The sequence below is a fragment of the Ruditapes philippinarum genome, unplaced genomic scaffold, assembly GCF_026571515.1.
Source record: "Ruditapes philippinarum isolate M1 unplaced genomic scaffold, ASM2657151v2 ctg1005_1_1_1_1, whole genome shotgun sequence".
Taxonomy (NCBI): domain Eukaryota; kingdom Metazoa; phylum Mollusca; class Bivalvia; order Venerida; family Veneridae; genus Ruditapes; species Ruditapes philippinarum.
In genome coordinates this window covers 21305-47847 of record NW_026857726.1, presented here as the reverse complement: position 1 = coordinate 47847, position 26543 = coordinate 21305, and the positions used below count along the sequence as shown (strand labels likewise).

Sequence of the window (26543 nt, the reverse complement as noted above, 5' to 3'; positions counted from 1 at the left end):
AAAAACAAACAATTCTTGTAGGAGAAAAAGTCCAACCATCCATCCATATTTCTGTTACTTACTGCGAATTTATATTAGACCTGGCTTTGTAAAATGTAAACGGCAGCCATTTTTTAAAGTCGTGTATTTCATGGGAGGAAAATAATTGTGTAAGATACAGAAGGATATAATTTGGATTTGTTAGTCATACACCTTTTTAAAAGAAAGAAAACTTATTTGGGGATTGTAACAGACAAAAAATAAGTGTTGACAGAAGTGAAAACATTCAGAAAAGGAGCTAGGAAATTGGAAAACTTGGAAGCTTGCTAAGGCATTGTAAGGAACGCTGGGTTGATTTACTTATTTTACGAGTGATAGCTGTCAATGCTTTTCAATTTTTCATAAAGCATACGGCAGTTATTGCTCGTAGGATACTTTAATATGCCCAAATGTCATCAAGAGCAGTTTTGCATGGGGAAGGAATGTATTTTTCAGACTGTAAAAACGAAACAAAAAAATTTAGAGACGAAATTTTGTGATTGGAATTTGAAGGAATAGAAGTAAGTTTTCTCTCTTTTAATACTTTTGACATTAATGTTATTTATATATTTCAGCTTTGCTATTTTTTTAGCAGCCTGATATTGTCAGAATTGTCAGTAAAAATAAAATTGAGGTACCACATGGGGAAAATCTTAAAAAAGTAGTTTCGTCATTGAAAAAAGTGAAATTATATTTTGATAATTTTCACTGTGAAATTATCAAATATAATTTTCACGGATAAATCAGTAATCCACTGAAAAGCATAAAATAAAATCCTCTATTAACCCTTATTCAGCTAAGTAATAAGCCTTTTCTATCACTGACAAGTATAGAGTCAGGCCAGTCTGTAAAGCCATGCAGTCTGACTAGGCCCTATACTGTTGCATGCTTAACTTCAAATTTTCATCTTCATACCCAGAAAGTTTTAAAGCATTAAAGGTGGACTAGTTCATTGATGGAAATTATCAGGTTATAGGTTACACAAGTTTTCATATCAATACACTTTTATAATATACCTTATTATGAACTTATTATGGAATATTAGTAATATTAGCATAAAGTTCACATTCTTGTTTTCATGCTTGGAATAATAACTTTTTTTCTTTGCAGATTGTTGAGAAGTTGTTGACATTGTTATTTCTGTTAATGATACAATTTACTGGATATGAATATATATATACAACCATGTTGTCAAATAATGATCATCTGATCTATCAGCCTGATCATGTGACCTTTGATATAATCATGTGACCATTAATCTGATCATGTGACATATAAACATAATCATGTGACATATCATCTGGATTGGATGACCAGTCATTCTGTATGAGCTACACGGAAATGTTTTGAGCTGTTATCAATAATTTTGATAAAAAGATCACTACGCTTGTACATGTAGGTATTTGATCACCATTTAAAAACTATTTCATGTGGGATCCATAAGCGTAATAAATTTATTTCATGCCTGAATAATTTTAGTTCTGTAGTAAAAGTCATATAGATATCCTCAGTTTTTTATTAGGACATTTGCTTAATGTATGTTTAGCATTTATTATTGTATATTAGTTATTTTACTGTTACCTTATTGTTAAACAGGTATTTGTTTTCAATTTGTTCAACACATACATTAACCATATATGACAGTCAGTTATTTATTTACTAGTAATTATATTTGTATTTTAAGACAGATAGTTAAATAGGAAGTTTTTAATTGTAAACTTACGTCGTGCAAGTAGTTAACCCTCGGAGGTCAAACATCAATTACATATAGCATGCATATGCTACCATTGTCAAACAAGGTCCGTCTTTACATCATAAGCAGTAAATGGCAATCCTGGCCTGCCAAGTCTGTACTTCAATAAGTCTTGACTGGGCTTTATATATGATTTTGTCCATATCGTTTTATTTGAAATTGTTGGTTTTTGAGACCCTACAAGTTAACATTGTTAGTTTTAGATTAAGGGTGAAAAAATTCCTTTAAAACGAAAAAAGTGAGGACATCAATATAGGTTTACTTGAACTGTTTGAAAACAGTGTAAAGTGAGGACATTAATAATGTGAAGTGAGGACATTAGTATAGGTTTACTTGAATCATAAGAAACCAATGTTAAATTTGGGCCTTAATGCAGGTTTTCTTGAAACCCATGTAAAGTGAGGACATTAATAATGTAAAGTGAGGACAGTAATATAGGTTAACTTGAAACCCATGTAAAGTGTGGACATTAATAATGTAAAGTGAGGACATTGATATAGGAATACTTGAATCATAAGAAACAAATGTTAAGTAAAGATGTTGACATAGGATTACTTGAAATTTGAGAATTGTTGTCCAATGTGTTAGCAATCATTATGTGATCCTTTGTCTTCTCATCATCATCATTTTATATCAACCATACATTAAACAACCATTATTTTTGTGTTCAACACCAATCATTGGTGTATTTTTTTGTACTGCCAGTTGTGTATATTTATACTGTAAAGCTGTCCAAACATTTCCATGTTGGGTCAATATTATGATAAAATAAATTTGAAGTGTTTCCAAGTACCCGCCACAAGTTGAGGAAGGGATATTTTTAACTCTTAAAAAATATTTTCATTACCTGCAAAGTTCTAAGAAATTTATCATATATCTCACTTGGAAGGGTATAAAACAATACCAAGACAAACACTGATTTTATATCTTGTATCAAATACTAATGGAAACATTGCTAACATCTGTTACTTTTGTTGTTGATCTCTTCATATTATGACCATTCCTGTAAAAATAAATTGGATGATCTTTTTGTATATCATTATCCAAAGAATTCTGTCCAAACAAAAGTTTTGAAGAGTCCTATTTACATGTATATGTATTTAACTTCAATAATAATGATTGTAATAATTGAGCGAACTTGATAAGTAAAACTTAATTTATGCGTTACTTTAATATTAGACTTATTTTACAAAAATTAAAGACTGTTGCACTTACACTGAAGGTTGGTCTTGGCTTCTACAAGAAAATGACTTGATTTCAAATAGAGATTATTGCAGCATTTTACCAAGTTCTTACTGGAAATACATGTATACTATTCTATTTTTTTCATAGTTTAGGAATTGTAAATTAAGGAGCTTCACAATAATTGTTAATACATATTTATTCATTTTCTTGTTTTTGATGATTATGTCATAAATTTTGTATTTGTTTTTTGTTAGCACTAGTAGATAAAGTAGAGCTTGTACAAATGTAAGAGCGTTCGGCACAATGCTGCTGTAACGTCTTCAAGTTGCTCATTTGAGTCGCGTCACGACAAAACCAACATAGTGCGTTTTCGACCAGCATGGATCCAGACCAGCCTGGGCATCTGCGCAGTCTGATCAGGATCCATGCTGTTCGCTTTCAGTTTCTCTACTTGTAATAGGGTTTGTAAGCAAACAGCATGGATCCTGATCAGACTGCGCGGATGCGCAGGCTGGTCTGGATCCATGCTGTTCGCAAACCCATTATGTTGGTTTTGTCGTGACGTGGCTCATTTATGCTAAGTGTTGTATGCTAACTCAGCATTGTACGCTAAGTAACAAGTTTTGTGGTGAACGCTCAGTATGTTTAACAGGCAGTTTAGTTAATGTTGTACCTTGTACTTGATACACAGTGTAGTTAAGTTTTATTAAACTCAAAAGGCTCTCCACAATAAATGCTTTTCATTATTACAAGTAAAGATGCATTTGTCTTAGCATATTCTGTCCTTAGAAAGAAATAACATGAAGTTAAAACATATATTTATAACCAATATAACCATCAGATATTTTAAATCAGCTAGTTTCTTGCTAAAAAGATTTTTGTTTTGTTTTGTAATTAGTGATAATTTATTAATTAAATTTTTGTTTTGCAAATGAATGTAAAAGGATTCATTTTGGTATTTTTCTAAAAAGAAACAATTGCAGGAAGTCTTAATTTCCTTATATATTTACCAGTAGTTATTTTGGAATTATTTAAAGAGAATTTTGACAGTAAATTTATCAATGTATTTCATTAAAAAAATATATTTCAATGGTATCTTTTTAAATGTTTTACGGGAAGATAACTAAAATTCTTCATTAGGGTTTATATTTTTCCTCACACAAGATTTTGAATTTCTCAGCAACAATTTTGGTTCCTCTAGTTGCTAGCGGTGATTATGTCATGTGACCAGTGCTATCACCACAGAGCGTGGCCAGTTCAACACACATCTCTGTACTCTGACTGGACTCTACTGTTGACTGCTCAATTTTAATACATTGATAAAGGTCAAGGTCATTTGGTGAAAAAAGGTAGGTTTAAGCCATAACCTTCTGAGTTTTTGTAACAGATTTGCCCTGGTTTGAATTAAGAACTGTCCGGTTAAGAATTTAAAGGATTTCAATATCAAAATACAAAAATTGAGCTACCAACAGTATAGAGCCCGGTCAGACTGCATGGACGTGAAGGCTAGCCTGGTTGTAGACTGGTGACACAGTCTAATCACTTGATATTTTCTGTACTCAGTAGGTTCAAGGGGTAACAAAATTTTGCTTCATTTGATTAAGGAATAATATTTCAAATTTTTAGCTTCATTCAGGAATAATATTTCAATTTTTCTATGCACCTTTAATTAGAATTTATGTATTTTTAGTTTGGAAGACCACACAAACACTGATCTTGGATTAAGAATTCTGTAACAAATCTGTGATGTTGAAGGACATCAAATTTATTATTTGTTGAATAAATGATATATGACATGACCCTTGTTTTCTCTTTATTGTATATCTTTTACTACTGCAAAGACTCCTGCATAACCTAAGTTCTGTCTAGTTTGAATGATCAGATTAGTGGATTACAGTAAGAATTTTATCTCATCTAAATCTGTTTACAGTAAAGCACATGCCAATGTTCGAAAGATCAGAGTAAGGATCTATCACTAGAACAGTTGAGTTATTTTGTTTACAGTCAAATTTATGATTTGAAACATCATTCTTTCATATGTCACATAGATATATACTTGTAGTAGAAATTTAAACTACAAGTGCAATGTCATTACTAGGAACAAATTTCTTTATGGTGGTGAAATAAAGTGACATGACTTAAAACTTGGCATCTATAGACTCAAAGTATTTAAAGATATTCAGCTTTAATTTTAGGTATCTTGAACACTTGTGGCCGAGGGGTTTGCTCTAAGGGTTGAGGCATCAGAATTGCAGTCATCGCTTATCCTTGTGTGATTATAAGAGGCGACTAAATGGGTTGGAATTACTGGATTCTATGCATCTCTTAGCTCTAGCAGGTGAGGTGCTTTTAACCCCTGGTGTTGCTTTAAGTTTGTAACACCTGAGGTTAGCCAAAATCACCTTTCCTGTTTCGGTGCAATATAACCTGCATTGTGCTGGAGCTTCGTAAAACCAAACAAAACAAAATGAGGTATCTTTACGACCAATGAAAGATATTGTTCGTGAATGTCCAAGCTAACCTTTTGACAAAGGTACATTACTTTACATCAACTTTCCTTGCATGAGTCAAAGAAATGGATATTTGTGGCTGAAAACATCATAGCAGTTAATGATTTCCTTTTTCCTAATATTGGACTATAATGGTTTACAAAATAAAATGTAGAACAATCAAAGTACTGTATGTGTAGAAATATTCGCGGGCTTCAAATTTTCACTATCTTCGCGTTGACATTCGATCCACGAATTCATGTTTAGCGCGAATATTTCTACACCAATAATTTTTTAATAGTCATATTTTCGCGCTTCTATAGAATAATGTGTGTCAGAGTGTGATATGCTTTCACACTTTTTATTTAAATGTTTACTGAGTAATTGTGTTTTGTTTTCTAAGTTATTCATCATTTAAAATCGTTTATGTTTGTGTTTTTTGTATTAACCAAAACATGATCTGATCAGATGTCAAGACGTTTATAATGCAAACTGTGAATAATTATGCACGTTAACGGGCATTCTTTTGTTTGCTATATAATAGGTCCGCTAGACAATGTCTGTTTCTGTACAATAGATATTGTTTGACAATTGAAAATAACTGTGAACTCCCACGATGATTACAGTTATTTTCCTTATTTTTTAACCTGAGTGGTCAACGCGAATTCATGATTTTCGGCAGTCACATCCGCGAATTCAAAATAGCGCGAATATTTGTATAGACCCCCAAAGTGGACTTTGGACCTTTCCGCGAAAATTTGCTTCCGCGAATTTAAATACACATACAGTATTCTGACAGTTTCTTGTAAGATTATCAATTTTACCTTGAGATTAAGAGACCAATTACAAGGAAAAATCTTTAGACATTTTTTATTAAAACCAAAATGACTGTATAATAATTAATATATAATTAACTTCATGAAAAGTTTTAATTCAAGCATTGACTGTAAATTCAAGCATTGATTGCCACCAGTAACTAGCACACTTATACAATTTTCCCACATCATACATTGTTGTTGACTCAATTTTAAAACTGATTCTGAAGCCCTTCAAAACACCTGGTAGTAGTAGACACACAAAACAAGGACATACTGTCATAAGCATTGTAATATCTTCTGGATTCTGGAAAGCTTCGTGTATATAATATCAATACAAGTTATATTTTATCTAGAATATAATTCTATCATACATCAAGTAAAAACATAGCAAACAACATAAAGACAAAATGGAAAACAAGTATAAAATTTGAAAATTATCGTGAGGTATTAACAGCCATATTTTAACTACTCATTAACAAATACAACATGGCAATTTTGCAAAATTATTCCATAAACATAACTAATACAAAATAATCTCTAGGGACTGTGCAGTATTAGTTTCCCATACAAATAAACAAATACACACATAGTAAGTTTATAAGTAATGAAAAATATGTTGTACTTGTTAATACCCCTCCCCCCACCCCCTTACAAAAAGGTTAAAAAAAACCCAAACAGTTCTCCAATGAATTAATACAATGTCCTTTTCTTAACAGTTGATTTATCTTCGTACTATTGTATTGACATGCATTACAATATTACAATAAAAGTTCAACTTGTTAAAATGTAGCTTTTAAATTCTACACAGTTTTATATGGCTCATAAATGCATGATCCAAGATCTTATAACACATGTATACACTTTGGTATCAAGCTAGAGTTTTTGATAACACAACATCACTGGCAAATTACTGTATACTGGTTAAGTTCCAACAACCAAATTTGATCATCAAGATTTCTTCATATACTCCGCGTTTTCAATAATTAAATGTCCTTCACCATACATTTGTCCTATCAAAACCTGAAAATATACAAAAATAATATTGAGGGCTCAATCTGTAAAGAAAAAGATTGACATTTCGTATGTGAAAGGTACTCTACTGTCTGGATAAACACAATATGTAAGGACATTGTGTACTTAAAAATTCTACTTGTTCAAACATTGCTCTTGGAATAAAACAGATTTCTAGCACGAGTGTTTCAAGGAAAAAGTTAAGCTAATATGATGGTTGTGAACTTGTCAGTGTTGTGAGAAAACTTCAATGTTGCTCATAATATAAACATGTTAAAAGTTATCTACATGAAATTTGGATCATGAACAGGTGCATTTGTTAGACATGGGGCATAATTCTGGAAGCAATTGACTGCATTGACTATATTAGGTACATGACTGTACAATGTATATTTTCTTACATAATAATAATCCAATTTAAACTGGTAATTAGAATTAAATATTTCATAATACACAAATTACCTGTCTTTTCATTATATTAAGGTTATCCTGAGCTTTATCAAGTAAAGCTTTCATTTGTTGTGGATCTGTTACATCTTTATTAGCACGGAAGTCATATCTCGTCTTTTCCAGTGCATACATTCTAGAAAACATGTTAAAAAAAAATCAGGTTTACTTAAGATATATGATTTATATTTAATAAAGTGATATGTAGCTACTAGTCTTAATACTGACAATGCAGTCACTAACTACATTTAAATAACAACTGATTACATTTAAAGAAAAATCTTTCTTAAACAAGAAACTAATCAATAAGATGTACTTCCATCTTCAAAACTGTACTTTTCACAGGACCTTTTCCAGCAATTTTGGGAAAAGGCCCCTAGAATACATTGGGAAAAATGATTAAACATTTTCGTAAATTTGAAAAATGTTGGAAACTACTAATACATGATTTGTAAAATTAAATTTTTTAACATGTGTATAATCATATAACCAGTCACTTCTTTTAAGGAACTAGTTAAAACAGTTTAATTTGTGTCAGAAGTTGAAAAAGTTTGATATTTTTAGGCTGCTGTTGGGATTTGTCTTCTTAAATTGGGGGAAAATTTGGTTATTTAAGATTTGGAATGGGGCCTTATTTCAGCCCCTTCTGATAAGGTAAAAATACCCTGTTTAAATTTTCAAAACATAAGCAGAGATTATCTCATGATATAATATCAAAAATATGAAGGATGCTGACCAAAAAAACATACATAAAGTTATGAGTGAAAACAAGAGGGCCAACATGACCCTAGATGGCTCACCTGAGACCCATTGCAAAACAAGTTTTTAATTTGTTTAATATGAAAATACGTCACTTGGCCATATATTATAGAGAAAAAAACTAATTATAGAAATGTATGCGCAAAAATTATGGGGTACCTTGTCGTTTATGTACTGAGTTCAAATATTTGTATTTTTAAGGAAATCTATATATCTACCTGCCATTATTTAAATGTCAAACCCCTCACATGGACATAGACATGTAATCTCTTATGTAACAAGAAGAAAGATGTCTCTTTTAAACTGGGTGTTAAGTTTGGCGACATGAACCAGAGTTTTACAACTCACAGTGACCTTGGTGTTAAAATATCATTAAGGTGCAACTGCTATTTCTTGTTCTCCTTGTGCATGAATACCACAATCCTTCAGTTCACAGTGTTGGCCCTGGTTAAAAATACTTACCATAGTAAAAGACTCTGTTAGCCTGTACATAACAAGAGACCTAACATCTGTGACATAACTTATGACTGATGAATTGCTATAATAATGAGACCTGAAGAGGTAGTTACAATTGGTTTGAATTCTCCCACTGAGTATAAACTGCACTTGTCAGTTACTTTTTGGAAATGACATTACAAAAATCAAGCAATCTACAGTATTTCTAGCTTAAGGTCTTCAGCGTACCCGTTTATATATATGACATGACGTGAACGCTGAAGATAACCCCGTAGGGAAAGTCCACCAATAATCGTGCCAGGAATCTGACACGCTCGTATTTATTTATCGAACATGCCACTAAGTAAAGTGAAGCATACCTTGATAAAACGATATATAATCTGTTGATAAGCCAATAATGGGCAAATAAAAATCTTATTAGGAACATAAACTACCTAATAGTTTCCGACAGGTAAAAATTTCGGCACTTGGCCGCCATATTGTCAAAATGTTTGACCACGTGATTACGAGATTGACCTTTATGAACCCATGTGCCTCCAATATTTTTATAGATTACTTTTTTTTAAGATGTTGAAAAAGGTTATTTACTGACTGTTATATTCAATAAAATCATAATTAAATACTAAAAAAATTATGAAAATAAATAAAAACATTATCTTGAATAAAAATATCGAAATCATGTCAACAAAATGTTCTAAATATAGTACACAACTCTATTCAAATCTGTTCCCGCGAATGACGTCATACGAGGTCTCGCGTGGCACATGAATGTCATGGCCGACTGTAGTCGGCGAAAATTGATGTTTTACAGTTAAATAGGCAATTTTAATGACGGTATTGATATTTTATTACTTGAATTGGTTAAGAACGATATTTAAATAATTGTTTTACCGTAAAATGCACAAGAATTGATCGGGTCAAGTGTATTTGCAAGTGAAAAACAAGAATAAATCAACTTATGTTATTCTGGTTAGGTTTCGTAACGGGTCTAATCCAAAACTTTAATGCCGCATCTGATGAAAAACAAAAATGTTAAAAAGCGGCTTATAAAGTTTTGGAAGCCAGAACTACAGTATTTCTAACAGTGAAATTAGTCTTGGTCAATATCTTGTAACCTGGTAACTTGATCATACATGTACATGACTATCAATTGAAGTGTATCATTCATATAGTGCATTTATTATCTTACTGTAAAATGCCAAATCGATTATTTTCGCATTGTCTTTAAGACAACTGACAGAATCACCTTTTAAATTTAAAAATACAACTATGATCAGATGGCACAAACAGGACACCTTAGATTCACAAAAATTACTTTTGATTTCTAAATCTTATGATTCTGCCATAAAAATTCTAACTTGAAATGTTTTGAATACCTAAAATTATATGAATTGTACTTCTTGCATTCTTTTAGGAGCTTCCTGTAGAGACTTAACGTTTGAGATCGTGCGCTTGACATTTTGGTTGTGCTTTTTGCCTAAATGTTACCAAACTCCTCACAGCGGTTACGTCACGCTTTGCTACTTTAACCACTGCCACCACTGAAATCACGTGATGATAGTTGTATCATGTGACAAAAACATGCCGGCCAGTTTCAGAACGCCAGGGATCCCATATCAAACTGGCAGATTTATAATTACATCATTACCAGACAAAATAAGTTCAAGAAATACAATTTGTTATCACTTTAAAACAAGTGCCGGATCAAATCTTTTTGTGCAATCGTTCAATAACTGTTTATATTCTACCATTGTTTACTATGCATACGGTGTCACAGTGAAAATATCTTTCGTTATGTTTACAAAATAATTTTTATACGTATATTTTTTTACTTTCTTGTACATTAAGCATAATTATCTAACGAAAGAAAACTAAAATGATATAAAGTATTATATTTTAAAATTAAAAGTGAAAAAAATATATCCGGCTATATTCGACCGAATTTACTTGTGGTGGCAGTGGTTACTGTACAGATCAGGGGAAGTAACCGCTGCGAGGAGTTTGAAATGTTACCCCAACACCGTTTTTACGACATTATGTAATAAAAACAATTTCAATAAAATAACATATTAGACGACTAAATAGTTTGCCAAAATTGAAAGGTTGAAATATTTTCAATATTAAATATTACCATATTGTTTTTGAAATATTTAAAGTCGCAAAATAAAAAAAATGATTTCACTTATGATATTAATGGCCGCTCCCATGGGCTTGAATGTCGATTTTCTTAAAATTTTGTTCCTGGATACAGAGTGAAGCAGAATGCGGCATATATTGAAAAAATATTGGTAAATAAAAAAATCAAAAAAAAAATCATAATATCATTCTTAAATACTTTTTGAGCATGGTTGTGAAGTGTCTTTTTGACCACCCGATTCGCCTAGTCCAATATAATATGAAAAAGGCAAAGCCTCAAAGCGAGCTCGATGTACTTTTAACGTTAAATAGTATGAAATAATCGCTCATTTTTATTTCAAATGCAGTGACGAGTGCGTGTGACGTCACACGTACTGTGTTAAATATGGCTCCGCCCCTGTCGTTAAATGAATAACGAGTTTTGAAAACGTTGATAAAACTTTGTTTGTTTATTTTATTTCACTCTAATATGAAATTAGGCAATGCCTATGAACGGGGAAGTCGTTAAAAATTCCTTTCATTCTTTCCGTTTTAAAGGTGTCATTCGGTATTACATGCACCGCTTCCGTTTTCACTCGGAACACTCGGCGATTATCATTTATCCGAAAAGTTGAGATTTGTTCCGTTATCGGAATACCCCGCCTATTATCATTGAGTTACATTGTAAATGGCGGCGCCCGACTAGAACTGACACTGAAAATTTCATTGATAGGTATAGAATTCTATATATTTTTAATTGTTTTTTTATTTGATTTTCTTTAAAATATACACGTGTAGTCTATAGCCGGGCAAGCCAAAGCCCGGGCCCGCTTCGCGGGCCCGGTCTTTGACTTCCCCGTATAATTTTTCAAGCGAAATAAAGATTAATTTGAAAAAGGCAAAGCCTCAAAGCGAGCTCGATGTAATTTAAACGTTAAATAGTATGAAATAATCGCTCATTTAATTTCAAATGCAGTGACGAGTGCGTGTGACGTGACACGTACTGTGTTAAATATGGCTCCGCCCCTGTCGTTAAATGAATATCGAGTTTTGAAAACGTTGATAAAACTTTGTTTGTTTATTTTATTTCACTCTATAATTTTTCAAGCGAAATAAAGATTATTAAAAGTAAATAAATGTAAAACTTAATAGGTTTGCGACATTAAAATAGCGTACTTGATTTGATTGTTTTGCACATGCTGTTTGGCGCTACATTGTGACATCATGTAAACAATACTTTAAACTTATGTACAGCGTTAACGACTGAATAAAAGATATTGGTGTTCGGATTCATTTTCTTAGTTAGACCATTTTCTTTCATTCTAGATAGTTTTCACAACAAAATTCGACAAAAAATTGTTTTTATTTATCAGATTTTTCAAACAAAATGGCGCCATCAATTTTCATTTTACAATTTCCGTTTTAAAACTGTCATTCGATATTTTATACACAGCTTCCGTTATTCTGGTTCCCTGTCCAATTATGGTTCCCATAGACGTGCGCGGGTGACCAGTCTACACATCCGTTTTCAGTCAGAATTCCTCAGTTTTTATCGTTATCTTTAAATTCGAAAAGTTGCGATGTGTCCAATTCTATATTTCGGACGAAAGTTTTCAAAACCATCACTTAGCAGGTACTCGCGTTACCGTAAAGCTCGCTTTGCGAGCAGGCCCTTCGGGCCAGCTCGTCGAGCTCGCTATTAGACGTTACAGGCTTGTTATAGTTTATGTCGGTCAAGCCTGACGTCTAATAGTTATTGCTCCAAAACGCATAGCATCATAAAAAATTAAAAAAATGTCTATTGTCTTGCCTTTCAAGCTTTATTCAAAAGCTTATCTTCTTTTCTTTCAATTTCATGCTCAATCATACACAAAAACTCTCAAACAATGTACTTATCAATTTAAAATAAAATATAAACATCAATCTATTTTTGTCCATCAGCCATACTGGTTAAGCAAGGTGCTTTACAGATTAATTCCAAATTTTTGAACGGAAAAATATATTCGAACACACTGACGGTGCATGGGCAATTATTTCGTTAAAAAAATATTCCGTTAGATTGTTCTGACTCAGTTAAACGCTTGCATTTAAATTAGCCAATCAGATTTCGTGCACTTTATGGCATCGGCTGTAAAAAAGAATTGAAATACATGAGAGGATTTAATCATGATTTTTCGGATGTGACAGTTTAATTATTTTGACAAAAGGTATTTATTTTTTAGTTTTGTTCATAAAAAGGTCAAAACTTATGTAAATACACGCTGTCTTCATTGTATTCATTCCGCCCGATTTTCTGTCGGAACATGCTATGGGTTTTTGAGCAATTTCGATATGACGTTGCTTTGCCCAGAAGCAAACATATCTCAAAGCGACGTCATATTTATAGGACTACCGATTCGCTCCATTACTATTCGCCCTTTTCAGTACCAACACGGCCCTTTTAAAAGCAATCGTTTAAATAAATGCATGTACATCTAATAATAATATGAAATTAGGCAAAGCCTATGCACGGGGAAGTCGTTAAAAATTCCTTTCATTCTTTCCGTTTTAAAGGTGTCATTCGGTATTACATGCACCGCTTCTGTTTTCACTCGGAACACTCGACGTTTATTATTTATCCGAAAAGTTGAGATTTGTTCCGTTATCGGAATACCCCGCCTAATATGAAATTAGGCAAAGCCTATATGAACGCCTATAAACGGGGAAGTCGTTAAAAAAATCCTTTCATTCTTTCCGTTTTAAAGGTGTCATTCGGTATTACATGCACCGCTTCATTCGGAACTGCCTCGGCTATTATCTATAATAACCTCGGAAACAATACGAATTGAAAGTAGTTCTGCCACGTGGTTTCAGATGTAAACAGAAACAGAGATAATGTAAAACGAATGTATATATTTGACATCTAATGTCTGTTCCGGTACTCTTTTGCTAGAAAATATGTCTGACAACAATTTGTAATTTAAATATGCCCACTGATGTTCAATTTTAAACAAATCCGACTAAATGTCAACCGGTTGGCTTTTTGTACTTTCGGTTTCTACAACCATAATAATAAATATATAAATAATGTATTGTTTGCTTTTGTACCTATGAATTCACTTATTTTAGGTGAACTTTTACTACATATATTGGAAATAAACTTGTCAACAACTCCCAGCATTAAATTACTATTTGTTTACATGTTTAGTATCTTAGCGTAGGTTAGACCGAAATACCGCATCCGTTCTGTGTATTCATACTATTGTGTTCGAGGTCCTTATCCGAAGACTGACGGAAAGGGCCGAGTAGTTGCGATTGGCACCGCTTCCGTTTTCACTCGACGATTATTATTAATCCGAAAAGTTGAGATTTGTTCCGTTATCGGAATACCCCGCCTATTATCATTGAGTTACATTGTAAATGGCGGCGCCTGACTAGAACTGACACTGAAAATTTCTTTGATAGGTATAGAATTCTATGTATTTTTTAATTGTTTTTTATTTGATTTTCTTTTAAATATACACGTGTAGTCTATAGCCGGGCAAGCCAAAGCCCGGACCCGCTTCGCGGGCCCGTTCTTTGACTTCCCCGTATGAACGGGGAAGTCGTTAAAAAAATCCTTTCATTCTTTCCGTTTTAAAGGTGTCATTCGATATTACATACACCGCTTCCGTTTTCACTCGGAACACTTGACGATTATTACTAATCCGAAAAGTTGAGATTTGTTCCGTTATCGGAATACCCCACCCATTATCATTGACATACATTGTAAATGGCGGCGCCCGACTAGAACGGACACTGAAAATTTCATTGATAGGTATAGAATTCTATATATTTTTTAATTGTTTTTTATTTGATTTTCTTTTAAATATACACATGTAGTCTATAGCCGGGCTTCGCGTACCCGGCCTTTGACTTCCCCATATAAACATCAGTCTATCACTTGTCCATCGGCCATACTGGTTACAGATTGATTACAAATTTTTGAACGGAAAAATATATTCGAACACGCCGACTGTGCATGGGCAATTATTGCGTTCAAAAATATTCTGTTACAAACGTCTGACATATTTAAACGCCACTCAGATTTCGCGCATTGTATGGTGGCCATTTGTTTATCGGCTGTATAAGAAATTTAATTAAATGAGTGGATTAAATCATGATTTTTCGGATGTGACAGTTATGGTTTTGTTAAAAGGTATTTATTTTTGCTTCCCTGCACAAAATGGCCGCTAGAGCTAAAATTGGAAAACTCTTGTCAGTCTTCACAGGTCAAAATACTTGTGGGATTTCAACCAAACTTTACAGGAGTGATCAGTACCATCCCAAGTTGTGCACATCACCGGCACATTCTGCTTAGCTGCACAAAATGACCCCCAGAGCTAAAAATAGAAAATTCTTGTCAGGCCTTCATAGGTCAAACTAGTGGTGTCAGGGATTTCAACCAAACATTACAGGAGTAATCAGTACCATCCCTAGTGTTGCACATCACAATGATCACTGGCAGGTTCTGCTTTGCTGCACAAAATGGCTGCCAGAGCTATAAATAGAAAAATCTTGTCCGGCTTTCACAGGTCAAGTTACTGGTGGGATTTCAGAATGGTTACATTTATATAATAATATGTAAATATGTATTTTATTCCAGCTACCCTCCAATTTGTATAACTTATAAATGATAGCTTTCATTCAGTTTCAGGTCATATTGGTCATTATTTTTCTTTTTCCTAACTGGACACTTCCAATATACCCATTTATAGCATGTTTCTATAACAAAATTACCAATAGTATGAGTCAAGGGCTAGAAAGTGGGGCAAATGTGACGTTTGACGTTTCTTGTTTATTTTTAGTTAGTTCCGTTTTAAAAGTGTTATTCGGTATTTTATCACACACCCGTGCCGATTTCACGACTCCGTAAATATGGTATTGCACGGCCGTGTATATATTTTGACCTGACGTCATGAGCGTTATACAAACATAGTGTAAAGACGCGCTAAATGTTAGCGTTATACTAGAGGCGCATCAATGAAAAATGACTCTTATTTCACTTTAAACGGTCTTTATTTTGGATATGTGATAAATAGAATATTATATTCGTGTAAGTTCATTACTGAATTTATTGCACTCGTTGAATAAATTAATATTGTAACGTGTCCGAGCTTCTGTCTTATTATTCAAGTAGCGTTTGAGCTATGCAAAATTATAGCTTTGCCTATTATAATATATATAATTTTTCTCAGGCTACTTTGCCTTATGATTAGAAATAAATGATTCTCAAATGATTTAAATAACAGTAAAATCAATGGGAATTAATAAAGATACGATGTTTTAAATATAGTTCAAAGTTTCCTCAAACAGTTAACTTTATCAAGTCAACGTCTTCTATGTAAAACACAACCAATGGAAAATACTATATCATTCTTATGGTTAGCTTTCTATAAATCTTTCCTAATAATTTGACACATCAACCTATAAGAACTACTTTACATTCTATATGTTCAGCCTTTCATTAATCTCACCAGCGACCCGTACAACTAAAATATAACTAAGATTAAACCCTGAACACAAAGCGCAATGCTTTAATGTTAAGATATCAGAACGCAATGCTCTTAATATCTGAGTCAATCTTATTATGTTGTATTTACGGCACAAAGTCCCCAGTATTATATTAATTAGCTGATAATTAATACTTATTTATTTCTCTGACCTTCCTAGACGACGTCTCAGCTGCAACTCTTCAAATCTGTCTGTGTGTCTGCTTTTATATTAATGCAAGAACCACGTGATCTCTGATGACCAATGAAAATTAATCTACATACCTTACTGTTATCTGATTGGCTGGCTAAGAACTATTCTTGTTCAAAGAGCGTCTAAAAGTTTAATGATTAACTTGTTTGACAAGTGTCTAAAAATCTATTATTTATAAACAATAATCATATTTATATTAGCTTCATCAAATAACTAATTCTAAAGTCTTTAAGGAACTAAAACATAAACAAGTCACAATATATTAAGCAAATACTATTTACCTACGTTGCATATACGTTTGCTTTCAATCATACAAATGGTGTTTCTAAAACAAAGGGGAATAACTCTGTTAATTAATATAGATATCAGGCTACTTTTCGTCACAATATTACATGTATGCTCGCCAGAGGCTCGCATAATATAATTTTATTCAACTCGTGCAATAAATTCAGTATTGAACATACACTCATTCAATATCCTCTATTTATGCACCACTTGCACAAAATGTAAAACCCTAAAATTCATTTGAAAGCTACTTGTATCCTTGGCAAACCATAACCCATTTGGCCATTAGTCACTGAATTGATTTTTGTAAAAAGACCAAAAGCCACATTAATGGATGGATAAAAGCCCTCCACCAAAAAATAGCAAATGGACTATAAACCTGTTGGGGTTGGTAGATAAAAATAGAAAAAAAAACTGATCTAAAATAGCATGGGACAAGTGATCAGTAGCTGCTAGCTGGAGAACAGTTCACTTTTAAAAATGTGAATTTTACTTAAATGTACAGTATAACCACAGCTAGTCTCTCAGATTAGATTTGACTTATAGGTGTAAGGTGTTTCAGAGTGTAGAAGTTCCAGCATTATGTTTAAAAAAACAACAACAACAATTATTAAAATATTATCTTTCCAGAGCTACACAAAATAAATATGTCGGCCATAAAAAATTTTTAATCAAAAGATTAAAAAAAAAAATTACAAATCTGAAACCGCTGAATTGAAAATTATTAGCGACATGGCGTTTGTTGAAAAGTTATGTTAATTATAACTTATAACATGTAATTTTTATATGCATTAGAGAAGTTTAATGACCTTATTATACCCCCACCAGATAATGTGGAGGGGGCATTACAGGAATCATTTGTTGCGTTGGCTGGTCTAACAGTCAGCTGGTCTGTTTGGTCAAACTTCCAATGGTTCATTCTGTCCATAATTTTGTAAAAAAGTTATATCATATACTTTACTGGCTTATTTGAAAAAAATCCCTGACCACATAAATATCAAAGAAAAGCACTTTAACCCAAAATGTTGGCATGTCTGTCCATCTGTACAGACTCAAGGTCAAGATCTCTTGAAGGACAGGTATCAGATAATTTTGCATCTACTGTCTAAATCCTATATGGATACCCATTGTGGCATTTTCTTCAAACTTGTCACAAATGTGCACCTCTACAAGAAAACGTGCAAAACCTATGCTCCCACTGTGCAAGCTCAAGGTCACCCTTGAATCTGTATATACAGACATTTTGTGTCTGTATGCACTATAAATTCTATACTTTTCAAATAACCTTTTTCAAACTTAACCCAAATGTTTTCTTCCAAAAAATATATGATAATATGCACTACTAATTAAATATACTGTTTCAAGTAATGGTGTTTGTCACTCCTCTTTATTATTTGATACAGAGTTTCAGATGACATTTTATTTATCACCTCTTTTATCTTTTATCATTTTCAGGTTATTATCTCAGTATAGCAACCATCAGGTTCCTGCCAGATGTCTGTGTACCAAACCAGCTGCAAAAGATGTGACACACGTTCTAGGTAAAGACTACCCAGTAGACAGCTGGACTAACATTACACCATCGATCATCGGAAAGCTAGGAACCAACCTTCATACCAAGAAACATCATCCTCTTGGGCTTATTAAACTTCAGATACAGAATTACTTTTACAAGAATTATTTAAAGAGAAGTGGGAATCCTATATTTTCGGTTTATGATAGCATAAGCCCAGTTGTGACTCTGGAGCAAAATTATGATAATTTATTGGTCCCCAAAGACCATCCAAGCCGTAAGCCGTCAGACTGTTACTATATCAATTCTAATTATTTGTTAAGAGCCCACACAACGGCTCATCAGAGGGATCTGATATCAAGTGGACTGGATAGTTTTCTAATTGCAGGAGATGTATATCGGAGAGATACAATAGATTCAACACATTACCCGGCGTTTCACCAGATAGATGGAGTTAGACTATTCTCAAAACATGAGGTAACAAAACATACCTTTATTAACCATTTAAACATCAGTACCGTAAAACTTCACAGTCGAAGTAGAACTATCCTACAATTGAGAAAAAAGGTCCAAGGGGTTGAAGGTTTAATATAGGTTTGATCATGTATTATACTCGAACCCAGGACCCTCGGAAGACCGTATCGCGGCTCTACGGACTCGGCTATCCGGCAGCTTTCACACAATATCCCCAAATTAGTGAACAGTTCTGAACCGTGACACATTCTACTATACATGTGTATGTGTATTTTGAATAAATTAAAGTTCTTTTGAAAACAATTGTTGTATATCATACATGAACAGTCACAAAAGACACTGTGAAGGTCATTATTACCTTACCTTGTAAAATACAAATAGGATAGACTAGTTTCAACTTTCTCTATAAAAATGCATGTATCTTTTGATCCAGCTATTTACAGTAAATCTTTTGAAAATAATGTGTACACAAAACTACTCATTAAAATAATTATGTCTATTATAAACATGACATGTATGTGTGAAACATTAAACAGACATTTTATTTGATATTATAATATTTATTTTTTATGCCAAATATTGTGTCACAATGTCAATATCTGTTGCTATGTTTGTTATTAATCATACTAACTGAAGAAGCTTAACTAAATATTAAAATTATAATTAATAAATTTTGTTGGTTGATGAATTGTTTTATCACAAATTCATAATTATGATTAACAAATATTGAGAACTTTAATAATCTTTATAGCTGTTTCCAAATGAAGAAGATCACAGCTCATTGCATTTGTTTGAGAATGGTTCTGAGACAAGTTTGAAACAAGGTGAACATACGCTGGAAGCTGCTCTGGTTGTTGCTAATCAACTAAAGAATGACTTACAAAATCTAGCCAAGTCTCTGTTTGGACAAGGTAAGCGAATAAACGATGTGATGAGTGTTAAAGCTGCATGCCTCCAGATGAACCGAAATATTTCAAGAAAAATTAAATTTAAGAAAAATGTGCTAAAATTTGAAGAAAAGTAAAATGTTTCGAGTAATGATTTACATGTTACATGCAATTAAGGGCTGATTTTGCTGTATTTATCACCATATTACTACTGCGTTACTAATGCAGTAAGAGCTAATTTTAACCTCTTTTTGGTATTTATTGGGATTGCAAGAGCTGTTTGCAATGTGTAAATTATTTTCTTTGTTCACTTCACAATATTTTACTTTTAAACACATTTTCAAAATTTTCATGAAAATTAGTAGGAATCTGGAGGCATGCTGCTTTAACATTTTTAGCCTATGCATATATAGCATGGGATTTTGTTTCCTTTCAATATTGTCTTAAACTGTTTTAGAGATACATGTATAAATAATTTTTTTTTATAATTCTTTTAGTGAATGGTTTACCTCATTGAGATGATTTGCAGTCTGTTTGCAAACTTTTGAATGGCCCCTTGGCAGCAGATGGCAACAGAATCTATCCATGTGACTAGTGTAGACCAATACATCTTGCACGAGTGCTGTCTGATCATGGTCTGCACTGTTCTATATTCAGTACATATAAATTATATCGAAATTGGGGGCCTCCTTGGCAGAGTAGTCAAGGTCGTTGATTTCAAACCACTTGTCCCTCACCGCTGTGGGTACAAATCCCAACAGGGACATTGGATTCTTTCATGTGAGGAAGCTATCCTGCTAGCGTACGGAAAGTCGGTGGTTCTACTCAGGTGCCTGAAATAATGCATGGAAGTGCTACTAAGGTCTTCCTCCACCAGTAAAGCTGAAACATCGCCATATGACCTACATTGTATACTCTGTCGGTGTGATGTAAAACCCAGTCAAACAAACAAATACCGAAATTGCCCTCAAAAGGTATGAATGCTATAGGCAATTAATTTTCTTAGAATATAAAAATTTTTGGTTTTTAATTAAGGCAGTACATGTAACGTAGCGTGTTAATTTATTGTCATCTGTTTAGATATTGAGTACCGTTGGATTGAAGAATACTTCCCCTTTACACATCCATCATGGGAATTAGAAATTATGTATGAAGGCAAGTGGATGGAAGTTTTAGGGTGTGGGGTCATACGTCAAGAGATTCTGCAGAAAGGTTAGTGTGAGTTCATCTCTATTTCTTTTGATTTTATGTTATATTTTTTTATTGTTTTGAATTTGGAACTGTTGATTGTTCACATTAGTCGTAAGGGCTGAATGGTCAAAGTATTGAAAACGTGTACCTATTTATCAACAGATTTACATCAAGGCATTAACAGATGTAAATCATGTCATGTAATCATGTAACTTAATAAATTAAATCATTTAATCATTTAATAACATAAATTAAATCATGTTACTGAACAAATTAAATCATGTCACTGAACAAATTAAATCATGTAGCAGCATAGATTAAATCATTTAATAACATAAATTAAATCATGTCGCTGAACAAATTAAATCATGTTAGTAAAGTCACCAGATAAAATTGAATCCTGGCTCAGAATATTAAATCAAGTTAAATACAAATATATTAGATCGATAAAAAAGAACATTTAAAGGTTTGTTCATGATATCAGTGTATCTTAATTGTACTTTAATTTCATTATAATACCTACAAACATTTATGGTAAAATACATGCAGTTTATTCTGATGCTTTACACTGTTGTTAATAGCTGGAGCTGTAGATAAGATTGGTTGGGCATTTGGTATGGGACTGGAGCGGCTAGCTATGAAGTTATACAATATACCGGACATTCGGTTATTCTGGAGCTCAGATCAAAGATTTCTGAATCAGTTTATTGTTGATGATCCGAGTACAAAAATAACATTCAAGGTGGGTATCACATTGATAAGAAAAATTATTAACATGCTTTTTTTAACATGATAATTTGAAGAATTGGTCCATGGTATTCACTCTAGTGTTATCATGACACACTAGGCTATCATATAAACCAGTGACAGTATTCACTTCAACCTTCATACATGTCTGTGGAATCGTGATAATATGACTGTTTCAAATCCCATAATTGCAGCATGAATTTTACTGAATTACAATATACAGTCGACTCCACTTACAACAAACTCGCATATAACGAATTATCGTTAATAGCAAACTAAATCTGACATCCCCGGCTGATTCCTTCTTTATTTTATATTGAATAACGTTGCTTAATACGTACTCCCTTATAATGAATTTTCAGCTATAACGAACCATTTTTTCAAGCCCCAAATGACGAAAAACATGTAAATTTCCTCGGTTATAACAAACTGTTATACTTGAAATATCAGGATGCGCTTGATTAGGATCAGTACATGAATAACGCTATCTGATAATAATACAATCGAATGATTGCACAGGTTAGTTATGGCTTCAGGGAATAAAGATTTTGATAAAATGTTCTCACAATATAATTTCCTAATTGTTACGGAAAATTTGTATTTCGCACCCTCAGTTGATTGCTGTAAATACCTGATAATACCAAATAATTGATTGTTTTTGTTTGCAATATTAACCAAACGATAATAAACAAATAGCAAAAGAATACTTTATAGACAAGTACTTCATTAATAAATACTATATCATGTACTTATATAATATACTTATTAAATATATTGTTTAATAAAATGCCCCGCATTAAATAACCATTTAATAACCGCTGCAGTAAAATACCGGTTATACCTGTAACCAGTGAAAAGTATGGCTTTTTCACAGCAAATTTCCCCATCCAAACAAGTCAGCAAGTTGTTGCTACTTGCTTTTAGCGAACTTCGGACGATATGTTAATGTCCCATTGAGTTCGTTATAACCGAAGACGACTGTATACTATTTGACAGATTTTTACGTATTAACAACTGAAGGTATAAGCTTAAATATGATAAATCATTATATCAAGGAAAAGTGCTTTTCTGGTACTGCTTTACATTTAATACAAAAAGTTGTTCATTTGAATCCTCTCACATAAATGAAGGGTATTTATTGCCCCTTTTGACTTGTATTTATTTCGTATTCCGTATTGCTGCATTGAATGTAGGAAATTCGTCTTTTGAATAAATCACCACCTATTTTTTGTTTGTTCTTCGAAACAAAAATTAATAAATTTTGGACAAGTTTGTCTCATAAAAAGCAATGTATATGCATGTATCCCTAAGAAAGTTAACAAATTGCTTTCTGGGATGATTCTGTGTTAGTAAAAATAACATCCATAATATATTAAATTATAAAGTGTTTTATTATGGGATTTATCCTGTATACAAGTATTAAAGTAGCTTTAAATAAATATGTAAAAATATTTTGCTGTCAGCCTAAAAACCATGCATTCTACAGTTTCATTAATCTTTTTAACAGTATTGTTGTAAATCTCATCAAATAATATTTATTAATTACAATTTTTAACGGAAAACCCTACAGTAGCACTAAAGTTGGTGTACGAATTTTTACATGCAAATGAAGACTATAATCAGCTAGAGTATGCGCTATGTCACAGTGTTAAAGTTGTTATACGGACATATCCAATATGAGATTTTTCTTGTGCAAACACACTTCAACCATTTTAGCTTTTTAGTGCACTAGAAATAATTATGCCATAAAAAAATTAAATTTGTATGAAAACATCCGTTACAATTCGGAAATATACCGTTCAATTAGGACTGCTACTTATAGTCATGTATGCTAATTTAATATTGATGTACGAATGATCCGAAGGCGGAGTTTCTCATGCAAACAGAAATTGTTCTTCCGATTTTGCCACAATGAGGTTGCAGATTTTATGCTTATAAAACTCATTTTGGTTGTCTGGACACCAAAATAAGAGCTGGAGTCGATGTGAAACCAAATTAATAATGAAATGTCGCTATTTCTGTTCTTATGAAATTTATTAAATGTAACTTTAACTATTGAAAGCTGTATCAAATAAGATTTATTATCTTTTTTTTTCAGCCATTTAGTAAACACCCTGAGGTGATAAATGATATATCATTCTGGATACCAAGTGATTATGAGGAGAACAATTTTTATGACTTGGTGCGTTCTATTGGTGGTGATCTTATAGAGAATGTAGAACTTGTTGACAAATTTGAAAATAAGAAAAAGGGGAAAACAAGTCATTGTTATAGACTAAGATATAGACATATGGAGAAAGCCCTAACACAAGAAGAGGTCAATGCAGTGCATGCTAAAATAGAACAGGATGTACAAAGTATTCTCGGAGTGGAAGTCAGATGAAATACAATGTACATGAAAAAGAAATCTAAGATTGAACTATTTGTTAATTTATAGAAAAAAATAGTGTGTGTAATGACTGTTTATGATGAAATATAAAATATATATATAAAGACATTTTTTTTATACTTACTAAAATGTTCTACTTGTTGCTTCTTTTTTAAGTGTGTGAATAAAAATTTTAAGATAATTTTATGTTTTTGATTTATGAAGAAGATATATACATGTATTAAGTGAGTGATACAGAAAACTTTTTTTTCCTTGCATTTTGACATTTTAATTCTCTCAAATATTCATAGAGAAAAATATGTGTTAGAAAATATTAGTTACAGTTTGAATTTAGCCAATATGAATCAGTGTTAACTGCTGATACTTATGTTGGCAACAAACCTCACATGGAAAATAACATCTGATAATATTGAGTTGGTTTCTGGTAACAAGCACATTTGAAGGTTAAACACAAATTTGTAATAAAATGGCATGTTTACAATATAGAATGATTTTTGTTGAATATGAACTATTTTGTGAAATAAAAAAAACTTGAAAAGCTATCTGACACCTAAATTTGTTGGTTATAGATTTTCCCTTGTCCATCAGTCCAGCTGTACCTGACCTTCAATAGACTGACCAATACAGTGCAATGTGGGGACACATGGTCTGTGTGTGGCACTTTAAATTTGATTTTGACTAAATATGTTTTGATCTCCTTTTGTTATACATGTATAGTTGAAAATACATTATACTTAACAGTTACAGATGATAACAATTATTTGTATGGTAAGACTACTGCAACCTAAGACGAGGATAATATACTGGATACAGTGAGCCTTTTCCTGCCCATATATTGAGAGGAAACTAATCTTTCTTTCATGCACACCTAATTTAAATTTACTTTGTTTTAAATTTTACCCTATATTTGTTTAAATGCCAATATTGAATTTCAGTATCCAATAATAACCAGGTTAGAACAGGTAAGAAACCACCTATTCTAGTGGCAGTTCTAACATACTAGATACTATATATTAGATGGAAAGCTTTGTTGGACTTACAACTCACTTTCGGTAAGTTTGGTGAATTGTGCTACTATTTATAGAGAATGTTCAAGCTGTGTTGAGAAGGTTGTAAAAGAATACAGGTATACTTCAGAGTTTAATCATAAAAACAAAAATGTTTTATTTTCCTATTTTATTAAAAACAAACAAATAAATTAATTATAACAAACCATATATCAATAACTTTCTTACACATCATAATTTCGAAAACTGCTTTACATTTAATACAAAAAGTTGTTCATTTGAATCCTCTCACATAAATGAAGGGTATTTATTGCCCCTTTTGACTTGTATTTATTTTGTATTCCGTATTGCTGCATTGAATGTAGGAAATTCGTCTTTTGAATAAATCACCATCTATTTTTTGTTTGTTCTTCGGACCAAAAATTAATAAATTTTGGACAAGTTTGTCTCATAAAAAGCAATGTATATGCATGTATCCCTAAGAAAGTTAACAAATTGCTTTCTGGGATGATTCTGTGTTAGTAAAAATAACATCCATAATATATTAAATTATAAAGTGTTTTATTATGGGATTTATCCTGTATACAAGTATTAAAGTAGCTTTAAATAAATATGTAAAAATATTTTGCTGTCAGCCTAAAAACCAAGCAATTTCTACAGTTTCATTAACCTTTTTTACAGTATTGTTGTAAATCTCATCAAATAATATTTATTAATTACAATTTTTAACGGAAAACCCTACAGTAGCACTAAAGTTGGTGTACGAATTTTTACATGCAAATGAAGACTATAATCAGCTAGAGTATGCGCTATGTCACAGTGTTAAAGTTGTTATACGGACATATCCAATATGAGATTTTTCTTGTGCAAACACACTTCAACCATTTTAGCTTTTTAGTGCACTAGAAATAATTATGCCATAAAAAAATTAAATTTGTATGAAAACATCCGTTACAATTCGGAAATATACCGTTCAATTAGGACTGCTACTTATAGTCATGTATGCTAATTTAATATTGATGTACGAATGATCCGAAGGCGGAGTTTCTCATGCAAACAGAAATTGTTCTTCCGATTTTGCCACAATGAGGTTGCAGATTTTATGCTTATAAAACTCATTTTGGTTGTCTGGACACCAAAATAAGAGCTGGAGTCGATGTGAAACCAAATTAATAATGAAATGTCGCTATTTCTGTTCTTATGAAATTTATTAAATGTAACTTTAACTATTGAAAGCTGTATCAAATAAGATTTATTATCTTTTTTTTCAGCCAT

At 32.3% G+C, this 26543-nt stretch overlaps 2 protein-coding genes and 1 long non-coding RNA gene across 3 annotated transcripts; 2 read left to right on the top strand and 1 right to left on the bottom strand.

The window, feature by feature from the left end:
* Positions 1 to 790: 790 nt before the first annotated feature.
* Positions 791 to 4755, top strand: LOC132750715 (uncharacterized). The gene is made up of 2 exons (XR_009628589.1): positions 791 to 2209; positions 2272 to 4755. It is a non-coding gene; the product is annotated as an uncharacterized LOC132750715 (long non-coding RNA).
* Positions 4756 to 6301: 1546 nt separating this feature from the next.
* LOC132750713 (LYR motif-containing protein 4B-like) lies at positions 6302 to 10425 on the bottom strand. The gene is made up of 3 exons (XM_060740740.1): positions 10313 to 10425; positions 7737 to 7857; positions 6302 to 7283 (listed from the first exon to the last, which is right to left on the bottom strand). The coding sequence occupies exons 1-3, from the start codon at positions 10393 to 10395 to the stop codon at positions 7212 to 7214; spliced, it is 276 nt and encodes a 91-aa protein (XP_060596723.1). The 5' UTR covers positions 10396 to 10425; the 3' UTR covers positions 6302 to 7211.
* A 658-nt stretch (positions 10426 to 11083) lies between these two features.
* Positions 11084 to 24304, top strand: LOC132750708 (phenylalanine--tRNA ligase, mitochondrial-like). Its single transcript, XM_060740736.1, has 6 exons — positions 11084 to 11224; positions 18516 to 19050; positions 19799 to 19958; positions 21015 to 21146; positions 21707 to 21867; positions 23971 to 24304. Exons 1-6 carry the CDS (start codon positions 11199 to 11201, stop codon positions 24253 to 24255), a joined length of 1299 nt encoding a protein of 432 aa, XP_060596719.1. The 5' UTR covers positions 11084 to 11198; the 3' UTR covers positions 24256 to 24304.
* The last annotated feature ends 2239 nt before the right edge of the window (positions 24305 to 26543 follow it).